Genomic DNA, 18,372 nt, shown 5'->3' with positions numbered 1-18,372 from the left:
AGAAGTTAATAAATAGAATTTGTTTTTCTGACTGGTCCAGTGTCTTTGTTGTAAATCATTATGTAGTAAAATGAAAAGATAAAGATTTAATTGTGTTCTCACTACTGTAGGATCAAAAAAGTGTTGTACAAATACATACTCTTAAATGTTTCTTAGTGTCATCAACCTTACTATGCTGGAGGAAAATCCCATAATGCAAACTGGAACCTTGTTTTATTCCTTTTAACTTGTCCTACTTTCAGCTGGGATAGAGTTAACTGTCTTCCTAGCAGCTGGTACAGTGCTATGTTTTGAGTTCAGTATGTGAAGAATGTTGATAACACTGATGGTTTCAGTTGTTGCTAAGTAGTGTTTAGACTAATGTCAAGGATTTTTCAGCTTCTCATGCCCAGCCAGCGAGAAAGCTGGAGGGGCACTAGAAGTTGGCACAGGACACAGCCAGGGCAGCTGACCCAAAGTGGCCACCAGGGTATTCCATACCATGGGACATCCCATCTAGTATAGGAACTGGGAAGTGGGGGTGGGGAATCGCAGCTGGGGGACTAGCTGGGTGCTGGTCGGTGGGTGGTGAGCAATTGCACTGCGCATCATTTGTACATTCCAATCCTTTCATTATTGCTGTTGTCATTTTATTGGTGTTATCATTATCATTATTAGTTTCTTCTTTTCTGTTCTATTAAACCGTTCTTATCTCAACCCGCGGGTTTTGCTTCTTTTTCCCGATTTTCTCCCCCATCCCACTGGGTGGGGGGGGGGAGTGAGTGAGCAGCTGCGTGGTGCTTATAAACCATGACATAACTCTACCTGGATTTAACACCCCAGGGAGGCTGCTGTTTTGGTAGATTGATTTATTTATTCATTTATTTATGTAGTGGTGATCTTGGGGTTAGGGATTTTTTTAAATTTATTTTATTTTTAGTGCTTTTTTAGTTTTTCCGTCTCTTGAGCACCTCTTTTGAGAGTACTTGTAATCAGATGACTTATACTGTATTACAATGTTAGAAAATGAAAACCTAGACTTTTATCTAGCTCTCATCATCCTACAAAATATAGAAATAGATGTGTGGTTGCAATGAATCACATTTTGTGCCTTATTCAGTTCACGTGGCTTAACAGCTGATTCATATAGAACAGCTACCTAATCCTGCTCTTGGTGACAGGCTACATGCCAAGAAAACAGTCCTGGTACACTAAGAGTACCATCTCTGTCTGGAGAGTCCTGTGACCGGTTAAAAGAATGATTCAAAACTATGAATATTTTCATTTACTTTAATTTCTAGATTGTTTGAACTTGTATTCTGTGAAAGGAGCATCTGTATTCTGCTCTAGCTGATCCTGCTTCAGCAGGGGTTTGGACTAGATGATCTGCAGAAGTCCTTTCCAACCTAAACAATTATGTATGTCTGGGAAAGCAAAATGAGGATTTCTTTTAAAAGTGTAAGCTAGAAAGCTCTTAAAAAACTAAAAGCGAATGAGTGATTATTTTAATTGTTAAAGTAAAATGAAGTGTAATGCTTCTGTTGTTTCAAAAAGCTTAAAGAGGAACAAGGAACTTTCTTCATACCTTACAGGCCTGAAGTAACAAGCTGTATTTAGTAAATATTTACACTAAACAGTTCAAAGCTTCTGGAGGAAGCTATTAACTTATGTTAGGCTAGAAGCAAAAAAACACCCACCCCCCCCAAACCCAAATGAAAACAACCCCCCCCAAAACAACCCTTCCCTTTGAGTTGTATTCATCTGATGGAATTTTTCAGTTTCTGTGTATATATTTATGGTACATCAGATGTGGAAAGCTCATGCTAAATATTGGCTATCAGAACTTGTTTTCCTTTTTTTGTCCAGAATTTTTGGCTATTGCATATGTACAGATCTGCAGAACAAAGTATACATTTGCATGGCATTTTTTGTATGGAAGTATGAGAGCCATAGCCAGACGACATTACTGGGTGACAACAAGGGGTGAAAGCTCAGTGAAAATGAAAAAAATTGCTGACCAGTGCTATCCTCAGTTCCATAGAATAACTATGTGAAATAATAGTGGTGCATGAACATTTGTGATCAAATTCAGGAAAAACTTGCTCAGTCTCCTGGATGGTGACTGTGCAGTGCTTGTTTGCAACATTCACAAGTAATCTCCTAGCAGAGATGAATGTCGACAAGAATTAAAGTGATTCGTCAAGAATCTGAGAGGAGCTAATGTTTCACAGCTTCTTACTAAAAACTCTCAGAACATAGAAGTCAGTGCCCACTGTTAACATAGGCAAGACTTTTTAGTGGATTTGAATTGGTGTACATAATATTGTTTTGTTTTCATGGTTCACAATTAAACCGATTATTTTAAATTTATAAAAATATTTCAGAAGTAACTAAATTTATAGATTTAATATCTTCTGGGAACATTTTCTGCAGCTATACAGGGGTGTGAACATACGTATAAAAGCGATTGGGTTGCTTTAAGCTAATGAGTTAGCACTTGTCATCTCTGACTGCTCTATTTCCAAAGTAGAGCATGTTAAAAAGATCTTTGATTTAAGATTTGATATTACATATATATATATATATATATGCGCATGTGTGTTAACAAACAAAACCAAAACCCAACAAACATTTTTACCCAACAAACATACATTTACATTTATGTAAAAATGTGAGAGCTTTTTGGTTTTTTTTAATTGCTCTCATTCCTCATTATGCAGAACTGCATTAATTTGGCTCTGAATGGAGTCATGTTGGTGAGTAAGGAAGACACTGGCTATTAGAGTCCTGTAACTCCAGCAGTAAGATTGACTGTTCTTGTTCATGCTGGGTGAGTTCAGAAGCTTAATTTATCTGGTCACTCCTATGGCAGTAACATAACACCTATCCTTTATGTAATCCTTCCCTTGCTTCAGCGAGCTGATGAAAAGCCCAAAAGACCAACTTTTGATGGAACTGGATGTAAATTAAAGCAGGGGAAGGAAACAGAAATATGTTGGAAACAGGAGAACACAATAAAATGCGTTTTTATTGTGGAGGAAGTTTTGTTACGCAAAATGAAAAATATGAATTAAAAAAATGATGTGCTGCCCTTTGTAGTTTGAATGAGAGAAAAGGATTGGTAGAAATTTGGGTCAGTGGTTTAAATAATCTTATAGATAATCATGAGATTTAAGCCTTTTGTGTTGGAATTACAAAAGCAATCATAATTAGGCACTTCCATGTTGAAAAATGTTTTTAAGGTACTCTGGTATTTGTACTGTTTGGGGACTGCCTTTAAATTTGAACATAAGCAAAGCAGTTCAGGCAGATCACCTAATTTTGTTAACCGATTGTGTCCTATTGAACCAAGCCAGTGCCTGGAATGCCTTACTTTGTGGCAATGGGTTTTCTGCAACTACAATGCATTAACTTAAACAATGAAAAAATACAGTAACAAAACCTCATGTTTAGAGAGCAACACTGTCATACACAAAATGATTGCTGAGGCATTTGTTACATTAAGCCTGCGGCTTGTTTTTATATACTGCAGTAAGAGGTTGAGCAAGTGGTCTCTAGAGACTTGGCATTCTGCACAGTGGCTTCCCCCCTGCTTTTTTTTTTTTTTTTTTTTAAAGCTAGCGCTAACTACATCAGTGTGCTATGCAGGACAGCGTGCAGTCTGTCAGCTGACTCAAGTATTAGTTTCATGGTACAGGAGGAAATGAAGCATTTGATTCCAAAAGTTTTCACTTCTTCGGTGTAATGGTGAGCATATTGTTGCTGGTTTGGGGGAATTTTGGGGGGTTTTTTTGTACATGGTGTTATAATTAAGTTAAGGAAGTGAATCTATATTCCTTAGATTTTGAGTATTTGCTACAGGTGTCCTTTCAATTAGACAGTTTGGAGGGCTAGGCAAAACCAAGGCCAGCTCCTCCTCTGTTGCCCTTTTGGGGGGATGAGGGGGGAGTTAGGAGTGGTGTAGGCATAAAGTGACGATTATTACAACTACATAGGTTTGTCTGTATTACTGTGCTACTTGGTTATTTCTAAACAATTTAATTTATGTTGGTAAATTTACTGATACAGAAGATGCCTTCTAAAGTTTAATATTGCTAAGTCATCCTCAGTTAAGTGTGTGGCATAAAGGTTTATATTTAGCACTTCAGTGCAGCAATGCAGTTAGGAATAGAAAATTGCTTTCTCACTTGACTGCAAATAATTAAAATTTAGAAGTTAGCATATAAGTCATTGCTTCCGTATGTGATTTTTCAAGTGTGTGTTTCTGACAGAGAATTAAAGAAGCTAGTTTCACTGTATAAATTAGTATTCCCTTTTCCATAATATTTTCTTGTGCTTTAGCAACATATATTCATATTTGTCAGCAATTTCTAGCTGGTGATCAAGAGAGAGGAGAAACTCTTAGATCTTGGAAAAATGAAACCTTTATACCGCCATGGTGACACAGCAAATCAAACTCTTTTTTATGCATTTCCGTAACTTGATATTTGACCTGCATTACCTCTGGAGAGAATGCATATTCCATGACTATATGCACACAAGATCATGTCAAATTCAGGTGGTGAGATAATTTTGCAGGAGGTTTGTATAAGTCTCAGAATCTCCAAGTACAATGGGGACAAGATGCTGGAGCTGTTATTGAGGAAACTGTGCACAGGATACAAGAAGCTGCACGGTTCTCCCTCGTTGCCATTCCCAGCTGTATGGTGATGTGCAGGGGACTTCTTACATCCTCCTCACTTGTTTTGGATTGCTGCGTTTAGCTGCGATTCCAGCCTTCTGTTTGCAGTTATGGAAAGTGCAAAGTGTAATCTCCAAGCGTGATCCCTGAGCATCAAAATACCATGAACATGAATATCTATGCAGTACCCACCTTGCCTAGTTTTCCTTCCAACAAGAACGGTCATTTCAGGCTGTAGGTTGGTATTTAGTATTTCTCTGACTAGAATTCAACGAATAGCACGGGGTTTTCTCCTGTGGGACAGTTAGTAGTATATTGTACCATTTTGTGCGTGTGTGTTTTTTTCAGTATTTTGCTCTTCTGGTGCTGTTGCTTTATCTGGAACTGCTTGCAAGTCTAGGTAGATAGTAAAAGCAGAAGCCTGTGAGAATAACACTGAAATGGGATTTAAAAGGAAGCTTGAGTGTATAGAAGGTTTATGTGGAGGAATAAAGGAGGAAAATACAGGCTTATGGGGAAGATGAATAAGGTGTTTATTTTTCCCTGTGCTTTCCTGAGCAAACAACAGAATGTTTAAAAAGAAAAAAACTAGGCATCGTAAACTGGCAAAACTATGGGATAAGTTTTGCATGAAGATACCGTGGAAGTGTTTCCTCACCTTCTCTGCCACCTACACATATATGTCTTCATACTGTTTTCCTTTTCACCTTCACTCCTGACTTTCTGTGTCCTTTTAACAGTCCCTTTCTCACGGGTATAAGTTGTGCAACCAAAAGGGTTAGGCTTAGCTTTTTAAAATGCATCTTAGTGATCGGTTGATTCTTGCACTTTTGATCTCTTGATCCTGAGACTCTGGGCTAAATCCTAAGTGATATAGTAATACAGTGCAGTAAATGTGACAGTGCAGAGTTTGTAAAACCTTCGATATGCAATAGTGCAACAATGTGACTTGTAGTTTGAAACCTTTGTGTGAATGTATGTACGTGTTTAGTGGAATCATTTTGACCTCTAATTAATGTATTTTTAGGAATGGATTTACATCTAGTAATAATTTTTGTTCCTTTTTAATGTGTAGTTACCATGCAAAATTAAAAATACATGTCTGCTAAGATATGTTTACTGTATTAATGTCTTTCTATAAAATGAATATTCTTTTTATTAAGTTATGTTTTCTTTTTTTCTTCCCCCACCCTGCCACCCCATGGTTTTGTTGTTGTTGTGCAGAGCTCTGGGATTGAAACGTTAGTGGAGGAGCTTTGCTCCAGACTGAAAGACCTTCAGAGTAAGCAAGGTGAGGAATAAATCTCTAAACTTCTGAGGCCGTAGATCGTATTTATCAATTGTGTAACATTCTGAGATGTGGGGCTGGGGGAGCAGGCTGCTAATTCACTCGCTTTTAATACAGGCCATGCAATTTTAAAATACATTTGAGTAATTTAATTCAAATAATTGAAGCAATTCTGTACTAGTAAGCTTTGTTTACCTAAGAAATAGCCATTCACAAAGGGAGTTTTCCTCATGAAAAGCTATAACTGTTCATATCCAGCTATGCCTGTTTTTTTAGTAAATATTCCGTATTCAGCACCCCCCTTCCCCACCAAAAGAAATAAAGTAGGCTTGATTCTGTTCTATTGTGTATTGATACTTGTGAACAGTAGATTGGCCTCAAAATCATTATATACTAGCTATTCCTGTGAAAAGCATCCAAGTAGCCATCACAGAGAGGTGTGCTTAAAATTTCCGGGCTTTAGGGAAATGATAGTAGGGACTTTATGTTGTCAGGCTTAGGGCAGGGAGCATAATATAAAATTGTGGTGTGTCCAATGAAAGTTCATCACCCATAAATGTTTGTTCAGGTGCATAGCAGCAGCCTTTGACACTTAGAGTAAAATTAATATGCTTATCGTGAGGTATAAATAGCAATAAATAAGGGATAAATATTTACCTGCTTAAAGCATGATTTTAGCTGTTTTCATTCCCTTTTTCTGTTTTTAAACAGTAATTACTAGTCAGCTCCTAGTATTTCATAGTGCTATGCTGTGGCACTTTATTACTGAGCCAAGGTGATGTTGACCATTTATTTGGAAAAAAAATAACATTAATGTGTATCTTACAGCATTTTTTTGGTATTTTACAGATTTTAATATAAAGAATTAGAAATCTTTAGAGTCACCTCTCACACAGGAAATATGCCTTTACATCCACCCAAAGCACAGCAACTACTGCAGGGGTACTTCCTTGTAGTGCAATAGGTGAGAAGTTAGATGCAACCATTCACAAAAATATTTAGTTAAATAGTTGATTTTTTTTATATATATATGTAGCAATGCAAGAAGTTAAGGATTTGTATGTGAAATAACTAAAAATTCAATAGGAAGTCTCCTAGTGGGGGCATTGCTAACCATGAAGTTGCATGCAGCTGCTAGCCAGTCATGTTTGGTGAAATTTGCAGGACATAACAAGACAACTGTGGAAAACTTGAATTTTGGGTGGTAACTTGTAACTTCTTTATGTATAATAACCAGAATATAAATTGTTCTGTTATTTACAGTGTTTTATGGAAATTTACTACTGTTACAGATATACATCCTGATGTTCTTTGTTAAATACTGTTATAATATACACTGGCTTTTTGAATTTTTCTGTTAAGCATTTGGAATTTTCTTCCAAAACAGAGGAGAAGATTCACAAAAAGTTAGAAGGCTCTTTGTCTCCTGAGACTGATTTATCTCCCACAGCAAAGGATCAAGTAGAAATGTATGCATTTTTTTATTATTATTTTTATCTGAGATGCTTTTTTCTTTTCTCCTTTTACTCCCATGTTTTAACACAGTGAAGTTAACTTAGTGGGGAATCTGGACTTTGTGGATATTAAGAAATACATTTTTTTTCCTGCCACCTTCTTTTGTTAATTTCATATATTTAAATATGAGCATTTGGTACCATGGGCTAGTTTAATTTCTGGCAAAGTCCTGACTGCTTTCTTTTGACTGTGTGCAGAACTCAAGCCATACTGCATTTTAGTTTCTTTAAGGCCAAGTGAACTAGACAAATTAAACATCTTTAAAACAGCATTAATTGACACGTTAGACTTGCAGGGAGAGAATCAGTTTCCTGGGTTCAGAACTCTTTGTCTTCTGTTGCAGAAAAGGGAAACAAACTCTTTTCTAACCTTAAAACTCTTTATACCCGAAGTGGTCTGCTAGTTACCAAGTACCCGAGTCCAGTGTTACTGAAGTACCCAGGAGTTTTTCTCATTGACTTTTCTTGGAGATATGACTGCTTCTGTATCTCTTAATAGTAACCATTGGTGGCAGAAAGTGTTGCTAAATGGATGATACTTCTTCAGGGAACCGATTGTGCTAATGTGCATTTAACTTAACTGACTTCTGAATGTTGGTTAATAGGTTTTCATTGAAATATATGTGATTCAGTATAAATCTCTTTGCTGTCAAACACATACTACTTTAAACATTGCAGAAAACCGTATTTTAATCTTGTCCCTGTTGCACAAAGCTGTTAAGCGTCTTAAAATACTCAAGAACTAATCTTTTTTTGCAATAGCTTTTTCTTAATAACTGGCCGATCAAACTATGTAGAACTTAACAGATAGTGTCTCAGTTCACCAAGGGGAATTTAAAAAACAGAAATTCAGGACTGAACTGACTGAAATTCAGGACTTCCTCATTTATACTCTAAATCAAACATGTTTAAGAAGACTGTAGTGAATTGCTACATTATCTAATAAATCTGGAGGTAGGCCTTCACTGTTTCAAGCATCCACAATTTCTGTCTACAGTGAAGTTTAGTACTCCCTAAAAATGGGATTGTTTTACCTGGCAGTATGCTTTTAAACATATATTAATATAAGCACTTTTAAAGCTTATCTTAATCTCCCCTTTGTTATCATTCAAATAAACAGTGCAATGAGTGGCATGTGCATATGTAGAACAAACTAGATTTTTTGGCAATTAGATTGGTAGTGTTTTGATGTGGTTTAGTAATACCTTCTAATCTTAATGCCTATCTGAATGTCACCTTTTTGTTTTGATTTCAGGTACTATGAAGCATTTCCTCCTCTTTCTGAAAAGCCAGTTTGCCTGCAGGAAATTATGACTGTGTGGAATAAATCCAAAGTATGCTCTTACTCTAGCTCCTCATCTTCATCCACTGCTCCACCAACTAGCACGGATACATCTTCACCAAAGGACTGCAATAGTGAAAGTGAAGTAACTAAAGACAGAAGTAATAAAGCATCTGCCACTGTACAGGAAAGAACCCAGCAGAAGAAAAGTAAAAATGAGAAAGAAAACAAATTTAGTAACAACAGTGTTGAAGAGAAGCCTGTTTTGTACAAAAAGCAAGTCCGACATAAGTCTGAGGGAAAGATGCGTCCTCGCTCCTGGTCATCTGGATCCAGTGAGGCTGGCTCAAGTTCTAGTGGTAATCAAGGTGAATACAAGGCATCAATGAAATGTATTAAAGTAAGACACAAAACAAGAGAGGTTCGAAATAAAAAAGGGCGTAATGGGCAAAGCAGGCTTTCAGTGAAATCTGGTGAAAAGGCTGATAGAAAAGTCCACAGTGGAAGCAGTAGCAGCAGTAGCAGCGGTTCCATCAAACAGCTGTGCAAAAGAGGTAAAAGGCCATTAAAAGAAATTGGAAGAAAAGAAGCTGGCGGTAGCGATGGAAAAGATTTGTATTTAGACAGCAGAAATGAAAAGGAATATAAAGAAGAACCCTTGTGGTATACTGAGCCGATTACAGAGTACTTTGTTCCTCTTAGCAGAAAAAGCAAGCTGGAGACTACATACCGCAACAGAGAAGATATATGTGGCGTAACATCAGAGGCTGTAGAAGAGTTGTCTGAATCAGTGCATGGTCTTTGTATTAGCAACAATAATATTCATAAAACATACCTCGCAGCAGGTACTTTCATCGATGGTCACTTTGTAGAAATGCCTGCAGTTCTAAATGAGGATATTGACCTCGCTGGGACCTCAATATGTTCTCAACCAGAGGACGACAAATATTTAGATGATGTTCATCTGTCAGAACTAACACACTTCTATGAAGTGGATATTGATCAATCCATGTTGGATCCTGGTGCCTCAGATACGATGCAAGGGGAGAGTCGGATTTTAAATATGATTCGACAAAAGAGTAAAGAAAAAACTGATTTTGAGGCAGAATGTTGCATAGTGTTAGATGGAATGGAGTTGCAAGGGGAAAGTGCAATATGGACAGATTCGACCAGCTCTGTTGGTGCTGAAGGGTGGTTCTTGCAAGACCTTAGTAATTTAGCTCAATTTTGGGAGTGCTGTTCATCCTCTAGTTCTGGTGATGCAGATGGGGAAAGTTTTGGAGGAGATTCTCCGATCAGATTCTCCCCCATCTTAGACAGCACAATGCTTAATTCACACATGCTTGCTGGCAATCAAGAGCTCTTTTCAGATATTAATGAAGGGTCTGGTATAAACTCTTGTTTTTCAGTGTTTGAAGTGCAATGCAGTAACTCTGTTTTACCATTTTCTTTTGAAACACTCAACTTGGGAAATGAAAATGCAGATTCTAGTAGCACTGCTAATATTCTTGGGAAAACACAGTCTAGATTGCTAATATGGACCAAAAATAGTGCCTTTGATGAAAATGAACACTGTTCCAATCTTTCAACAAGAACTTGTAGTCCATGGTCACACTCGGAAGAAACACGTTCAGACAATGAGACTTTAAATATTCCATATGAAGAATCCACGCAATTTAATGCAGAAGATATTAATTATGTAGTTCCTAGAGTGTCTTCGAGTTATGTAGATGAAGAAATTCTAGATTTTTTGCCAGAAGAAACCTGCCAGCAACAAGCTAGAACTGTAGGAGAAATGCCCACTTTGATTTTCAAAAAAAAATCTAAGCTAGAATCTGTCTGTGGTATTCAGCTAGAACAAAAAGCAGAAAGTAAAGACTATGAAACTACACAAGGGTGTAGTGAAAACAGTCCACATGGAGATGGCTACAGCTCAGGGGTTATTAAAGATATTTGGACAAATATGACAGACAGAAATTCTGCAGCGATGGTAGAAATAGAAGGAATAGAAGATGAATTGTTTTCAACTGATGTAAATAACTATTGCTGCTGTTTGGATACAGAAGCAAAAGTTGAAACCCTCCAAGAGCCCAATAAAGCAGTGCAGAGATCAGAGTATCATCTTTGGGAAGGTCAAAAGGAGAATTTAGAGAAGAGAGCCTTTGTCTCAAATGATTTATCAAAAGTAGATGGTGGTGACTATACTACACCATCAAAACCTTGGGATGTTAACCAGGATAAAGAAAACTCATTTATACTTGGTGGTGTGTATGGGGAGCTCAAAACATTTAACAGTGATGGAGAATGGGCAGTGGTGCCACCTAGTCACTCAAAAGGGAGCTTATTACAATGTGCAGCTTCTGATGTAGTGACAATAGCTGGTACAGATGTTTTTATGACTCCAGGTAATAGCTTTGCCCCTGGTCATAGGCAATTATGGAGGCCATTTGTATCATTTGAACAGAATGAGCAATCAAAGAGTGGCGATAACGGATTAAATAAGGGTTTTTCTTTTATCTTCCATGAAGACTTACTGGGAGCTTGTGGTAACTTTCAAGTTGAAGAACCAGGGCTTGAATACTCATTCTCTTCCTTTGACCTGAACAATCCATTTTCACAAGTTCTTCATGTAGAGTGTTCGTTTGAGCCAGAAGGAATTGCATCTTTCAGCCCTAGTTTTAAACCTAAGTCAATTCTGTGCTCTGATTCAGACAGTGAGGTTTTACACCCCAGGATATGTGGTGTTGATCGAACGCAGTACAGGGCTATACGGATTTCTCCAAGGACTCACTTTCGCCCAATTTCTGCATCTGAACTTTCTCCAGGTGGTGGAAGTGAGTCAGAATTTGAGTCAGAAAAAGATGAGGGAAGTATTGCTGTCCCTTCTCAAGTAGATGTATTTGAGGATCCACAAGCAGATCTCAAACCTCTGGAAGAAGATGCAGAAAAAGAAGGGCATTATTATGGAAAATCAGAGCTTGAATCTGGAAAATTCCTTCCCAGATTAAAAAAGTCTGGAATGGAGAAGAGTGCACAAACATCATTGGATTCCCAAGAAGAGTCAGCTGGGATGTTGCCAGTAGGAAACCAAGATCCCTGTTTAGAATGCAGTATGAAAGAATCTCTAGATGGGAGGGCAATGGAGAGCTCCAAAGTAAACTGCAGAATAGTGGAGCCACGTGAGGAGACTAGCAGGTTTTGCAGTTGTAAAGCAGGGTGCCATTTCCCCACGTACGAGGATAATCCTGTTTCTTCAGGAGAGCTTGAAGAGGTATGTGGATATATAAAATTACAGAATTTGCAGCTGGCAGCTGATAACCAGCAATTTGTCATGTGACAGTTCAATTTTAATGCTTGCAATTGTATAGCTCTCTAGAAAGTACAGTTTTGTAGAAACACTGGAGGTTCCATCTGAATATAAGAAAAAACTTTTTTGCTGTAAGGGTGACCTAGTGCTGGCACAGGTTGCCCAGGAAGGTTGTAGAGTCTCCATCCTTGGAGATACTCAAAAGACATCTGGATGCGGTCCTGGGCAACCTGCTGTGGGTGGCCCAGCTTGAGCAGGGGTAGTTGGACACGATGACCTCCAGAGTTCCCTTTGAACCTCAGTCATTCTGTGATTCTCTGAAAAATTAACTATCTTCAGGCATTATGGTGTCATCTTGCATACCTGTAGAAATATATGCATGTGTACACTCATGTAACTTTACAATCTGTTTACCTTAGGTTTTTAGCTTATTTGATTTACATATAATATGTTAAAATGTGCATAAAGTTTGAATAATGAGATATTACTGATTTTGATTCAAACCTATTTTAAAATTTTGAAGAGGAAGATCTGAAGTCACTTTTTTCAATATAGTTACTTCCAAGTAGAATAATTTGGAGTTGAATTATTGAATGTAAACTTCAGCAAAGAAAGGTTTGTAGAAAGGCTTAATTGTCTGAAAATTAAAATGTTCTCTTGTCAGCATAGACACAAAAAGAAATAAAACATGGATGCAAAATATCCATCACTACCACAGTACTGTCAGGAGGCCTAACTATAACTAGGAGTTAAGCTCAGAGTTTTCTTTCAGGTACTTGTAGCCATAGGTTAAATAATGGTCAAGAGCAAAAATCCTTTCCAGCCAAAAATATCCAAGTTTTACTTGCGATGAGCTCCCTCTGCTCTTGAGAAGAAATATTTGACCAACAAAATAATTCAGTTGTGCGGCCAGCCCAGAGATATTGTCTGGATAGTTATAGGTTGCATCTCACATTTTCTTTTCTTCTTCAGCCTCCTCTTCCACATACTCAGCAGTTGTAGTATCTACATTAGGAGGGATTTTTTTTTTCATTTTCAACTGAAGAGGTGCACCCAGCTTGTGTTGTGCTATTGTATACTCCTCAATTATTAGTCTGAAACACTAATTCATGCAGGGAAAGCTAACTTTTCTCTTGCTAAAACTAAAGCTAACCTTTTTGTTGAACAAAATCAGAGTTCCTTATTTTCCTTCTTCCCTATTTGTTTCTCCTCTCATCCTCCTTTAAATTCATTGCTATTGCAGCTTCTTTCCCCAGTGTTAATAAGTTGATCTCTGCTGCTTGCACAAGAGAATCAAATTTGTGACTTTTCCAGACCCTTTGTAGACATCTTGGTTCCTGCTGCTCTGTTAAGTTAATGGAGATGAAGTGGCTCCAAAAGTCTTTTCTGGAGTCTGGGAAGCTTCTGTGTTTGTGCCAGGCCTTGCAAAAAGTCACCAAAAATATTAATAAACTTAGACTGTAAGTCAGAACAGATTCTAGAATTACCTTTTACCAGGAGTAAGCAGAATTTAACTTCATCATGCAGTAGGACATAATGAATGAACAAATGGTATAATACAGTTGTTTGTGACACCAAGAGTCTAAAGTTCCTTCCAGCCCCTTCCAGATCTCCTTTCTGGATGCATAGTGCTCCATGAGGATGTTTATTCTCATCTTTGCTTCAACCACTTATCCACTCAAGAAAGTAGAAAGTGTCTGGTGTAAGTTTACAGTGATTCCATAGTTTATGATAGCTATGAGGCTTGAAAAAAACGTTGGTACTGAATGGTGCTCAAAAAGCTCTGGTATTTTATTTTCTTTAAGTTCCTTAGTGCAAGAGGAAACCTAACTGCTTCTCTTGCTCAGGTCATGTGATTTTGTAGGCATTTTCATAGCTTCAAAATTATAAGCCACTGAGAAGTACAAAGGGCCAACAACCATCTCAGCAGTCTAGACTCCAATCTGGTTTGCAATTAAGCTCTTCCTGGGGGGCTTGAGGAGCCTGATTACAACCTAAACTCAGAAGGACTGGGTTAACCAGCTCTCCTGTATCTAGTGTGTCTCAAGAGGATGTATGCACACTGTGGGCTTTTCTGAGAGCCATTAATGTGCATCTGAAGATAATTGGCTTTTTGGCTTGAGACCATTTATCTAAATTTATTATTGTAGTTAAGTCTATCTGTAAAGGAAGAGGGGGTTTTTAAGCATTAAAGCAATTTTAATATGTTGGTTATGAAGTAAACTTTGATCAGTAAAGATGATGACTATATTGTGTGTAGGAAGGGGTGCAAATGTCTTATGTGTGTGAGCTTTTTTCTTTTTAAGAGTGGTATTTTTTATTTTCATGAACATTAAACAAAATCAATATAAAATACCTAGAAGTAGAACAGTTTAGGAGAAGCATTCCTCCTGGACACCCCACATGTACATGCATGGGAAAAAGAGTTTTAACTTGAGAAGGGGCTGTTGAATTGACTGATTAGTATAGATCAATATTTGTAAAGAATTTTTTTAAATGAAACTTCTGTGTGTCCTTTTATTGAATTATGACAAAAATTAAAGTTATTCTTTAACTCACTGTTGTCTAACATAAAGTTTGAGTTGTGTTCTGAGGTACCTCCAATATTTTTGCATAAATAATGGATGTGAAAATACTAATGTAGACCACAGTGTAATAGTAACACATTCTGTTTTGCATCACATAAACTTGAATTATATATGTGCTGTGCAAACACATGTCTTTGAATACCTATTCATCAGACTGTAGGAGAATCTGGTTCAGTTTCGTCCCTCTTACCTTGTATATTAGAGCACTTCTTTTAGAATTATAGCATATTTTGCAGCAGGAATTTGCTTGATAGCTCCTGCAGAAGTTCTTCAAAAGTGATTGATAATTATATACCTAGCCTTAAGATTAAAAAATACCCCCAAAACCCAAACAAACCAGACCCCAATCCCCCACCAACAACCTCTAAACAACAATAAAAAAACCCACAAAAAATACCCCTTGAAGTACAGTCCCTTTTCTTCCCAGTAAATGCTCTTACCAGTTAGGTGTGGAGTCATCGGTAAGTACACAATCTGGTCCAGTTAATGGTCTCTGCATATAACTGCGCTGAATCTCTTATCAACAAAGGTTATATGGGCTCTGATCTAGTAGGCGTGCCCTAATAATGCTTATACTATCAAGTCCTTGAGATAGATAAAGGGACTTGTGAGGTTTGTTGGGATCGGTACCAAACTTTTAAGGTCTGAACATGCCTAGGACTATGCATTTGGGGATGAGGAAATTTTACTGGCAAAAGCCGTAAGTGTTTATGGATCTCATGACTTAATTGGCCTATTAGATTTGGTGAGGTACTTTGCTGGACTGGAGTAATGCGATGTAAGTGTATAACTCCTTTAGGCAGGGCTGGCAAGAGAGGAAGGGAAGAAGGGTGCCTTACAGAGATCAATAGTGTAGGAGATAACATTCCATAAACCTAGGTAGTGATAAGAGGGAGAGAAAATTCAGAGAGGTCTGCTTTGTGCCTTAAGATCAGGAGAATCAAGTGGGAAAAACATTAAAGAGCCCATAAAGTCATCCACATAGAAAGCAAAGGACTTCACTGTAAAAGAGAGAGTAATTTGGGGGCTGAGAAAGGGTTGGTCCAGATAGTTCGTGGTATGTGCTGATCATGGCAGATGATGAAAACACCTACAAAGAGTCTGAGCTCTAACTTTCTAATTAATAAGACATTAATCTGCTGAGATTTTGAAGGGTGAAGGTATCTTGTATATACGAGAGGGTCCTTAAAAAGATAGAGTTCACAATGACAGTATAAAAATTACAAGGAAAAAACCAAGGTTTAAAGTAAGCCAATAAAATAAACATTTGGTATACCTGAAAGTCCTGGAAGTAAATCAGAAACAGAAAAATGACTGAAGGATATTTCTGAGAGACAGAACTAACAGGCTTCGAAAGCTATGGAAAGATAATGTCAAAAAGGTATTGTTTATTGCATTTTTGTCACTGTTTGAATTGTTGGTGAAAAGATAATTAAGCAAAGCAGTAGTAAGATAAATTACACTGTTTCAGCTAGTCATAGGAATATTTGGCTAAATATCATGAGGAGCAGCAACTAATTTGAAAAAATCGTAGTAGAATACTTGTTTGAGAACACACAGAAGATGGAAATGTGTTTGCCTTTTATATATTTTTTTATCTTTTAAAAGAGGAAAATGGAACTTGGGATATTACCAATGACTCTCTTAAATTCCCTAAAGAAATGTTTTAAACTGTAAATGGCACGGATGCATGAGAAACTGAGAAAATGTCTTAAGTATTGGTTTGGCCAAAAGGTTGTACTCAAAATAACAGTCAGTGGCTTACTAGAGGACAAGGGAGATGATTAATTTCTCTGGTCTAGGGCATAAAATGCATGTTTATGAAAATTCCTGATGACACAAAATTGGGAAAGTCTGCAGTTACATTGGAAGACAGGATTAGAATCAAAAGGTTGTTAAATTGGAGAAATGGTCTGAAAAATAAAATGCAGTCCAGCAGGGACAAATACAAACTTCTGAAGAAAATAATCCTCTTCACAAACACAGTGTGAGGAGTGACAGGCGAGGAAATGATGTGAAACAGAAAAGCATCTTCAAGTAGGTCATAAGCTGAGCATAAGTCAGGAATGACACACTGCAAAAGACAGCAACATTGTTATAAATAGGAATGCCTTTCTGTAAGAGGGGAAGTAATTGCTCCTCTGTAGCTGGAACTGGAAAGCCTTTTGCTGGAGTACTGGGCTCAGCTCCCATTGCCTTGTATCAAGAAACATGTCCTGAGGAGAGCAACACAAAGATCACTACTTGTGAAAACAAAGTGAAGGAATTGGGGTTATTTTATCTCCAAAAAAAGAGAAACTTGAAGAAGAACCCAGCAGTTTTGCAGAAGCCATGTTCACAGTTACAGGAGATAAGGAAAAAGCTGTGCTTGTTCTGTAGGCTCTGGTAAACATGAAGGAAGTTGATGTGATGACCTTGAATCACAGCAAGGGAAATTGAACTAAAAGAATTCTAACCAGAAAATGAGCTTACTGTAAGGCTCAATTATTTTTAGGGAAGCGGTGGAAATTCTGCCTTGAAGAGATTTAGAGTGTAGGAATAGTGCATTATAGTTGATTCTGGCTTTGTGCAAGAGTAGGAGCCAGATGATCTCGTAGGGTTCCTTGCACATATATTTTCAGTGAAATTAGAGAATTAGGTGACTGCCAAATAGGTTTTAAGAATATAAAGTCTAGACTTGGCTCCCTTTAGTCATTTGTGACCAGCTTCTTGAGCTAGTTGTATCTTCCCTGGGTAGCTGATGAACTAAAATTAGGATCTGATCTTTTGGAATGGGACTCAATGGGTTCATTGCTGCTTTGACTTCTAAATTATTCATGTGTTTCTTGTATTCTTTGATAACAAGGGGCTGCAGAGCAGGTTCAAGGCAGTTTGTACTTACAGATTTATATGACTTACTTTTTCTGTGGTTGGTTATGAAACTCAGTCGTAACACTTCAGAAAATATTCAGATCATAATGAGGCTTTAGTGCTTATTCTGTTCAGATTGTGCAAAACTCTTCACTGCCTCGATCCTTGTCAGCATGCATTTTGAAAGAGTAGAAATATTGGATGCTGGTGTTTTCAAATTATTATCTAAAGCCCAAACAGTCTATCCTGAAAGGCATATCAATTTAGATGAAAAAATAATAGCTATTCAGATGAGTAGCTGGAAAATTTAATAAAACTTTTCATAAAATACTGTAAGTACCTGTTTTTTCAAGACCTTCAGGCAGATGGTCTTTAAAACTGTAGACCCCAGCTCTGAGAAGATGCTTTGCATAAATTTTGCTTGAAGAATAAAGTTCTGACAGTTGTACCTTTTCTGACTAGCAAATGACTAATCTGCCGTATGAACTTGCTGTGGACTTTTGTCTGTAACTGCAGGGAAAGACACCTGGTCCCTCCCAACTTTGGTAGTTGTTGTTTCCTCACCTGCCTAAATGCCCCTGTCAAAGATATTCCTAAAAGTTGGCTTAGATAGAAACTACAGTTAAATTTCAGCTCTGTCAGCAAGCCAACAGTACCACTCAAATGTCCTGTTTATCAGGCTGCCTGCTGGTCACAGTCGAAAACCGTGTCGTTGGATACATCCCTTGCTGTAATGAGTACGGGACACTTTACACAAGCAAAATAAGCAAAAGAGTAAAATGCTCCTCCCGGGCATTCGTTCTGGCAGGCCCAGCTCCCCAGTCTGAAATGTGTTCACCAAAGCAGCTTGTCCTTTTCCCCAGATTAATATAATATGATATTC

At 37.6% G+C, this 18,372-nt stretch overlaps 1 protein-coding gene across 4 annotated transcripts in view; it reads left to right on the top strand.

Moving 5' to 3' along the window:
- The window catches only part of KIAA0232 (KIAA0232 ortholog), a 73,135-nt gene that overhangs the window by 46,166 nt on the left and 8,597 nt on the right, over positions 1-18,372 (top strand). For all 4 annotated transcript variants that reach the window (XM_030028358.2, XM_030028185.2, XM_030028273.2 and 1 more), the window contains exons 4-6: positions 5,885-5,951; positions 7,336-7,417; positions 8,718-12,015. In XM_030028358.2, coding sequence (XP_029884218.1) covers positions 5,885-5,951; positions 7,336-7,417; positions 8,718-12,015 — 3,447 coding nt within the window. The remainder of the gene's footprint in view (positions 1-5,884; positions 5,952-7,335; positions 7,418-8,717; positions 12,016-18,372) is intronic.

This window comes from Aquila chrysaetos, chromosome 1 (assembly GCF_900496995.4).
Source record: "Aquila chrysaetos chrysaetos chromosome 1, bAquChr1.4, whole genome shotgun sequence".
In the NCBI taxonomy this organism is placed as follows: domain Eukaryota; kingdom Metazoa; phylum Chordata; class Aves; order Accipitriformes; family Accipitridae; genus Aquila; species Aquila chrysaetos.
The sequence above is the reverse complement of the archived record's forward strand: the minus strand, read 5'-3'. Positions and strand labels throughout refer to the sequence as shown.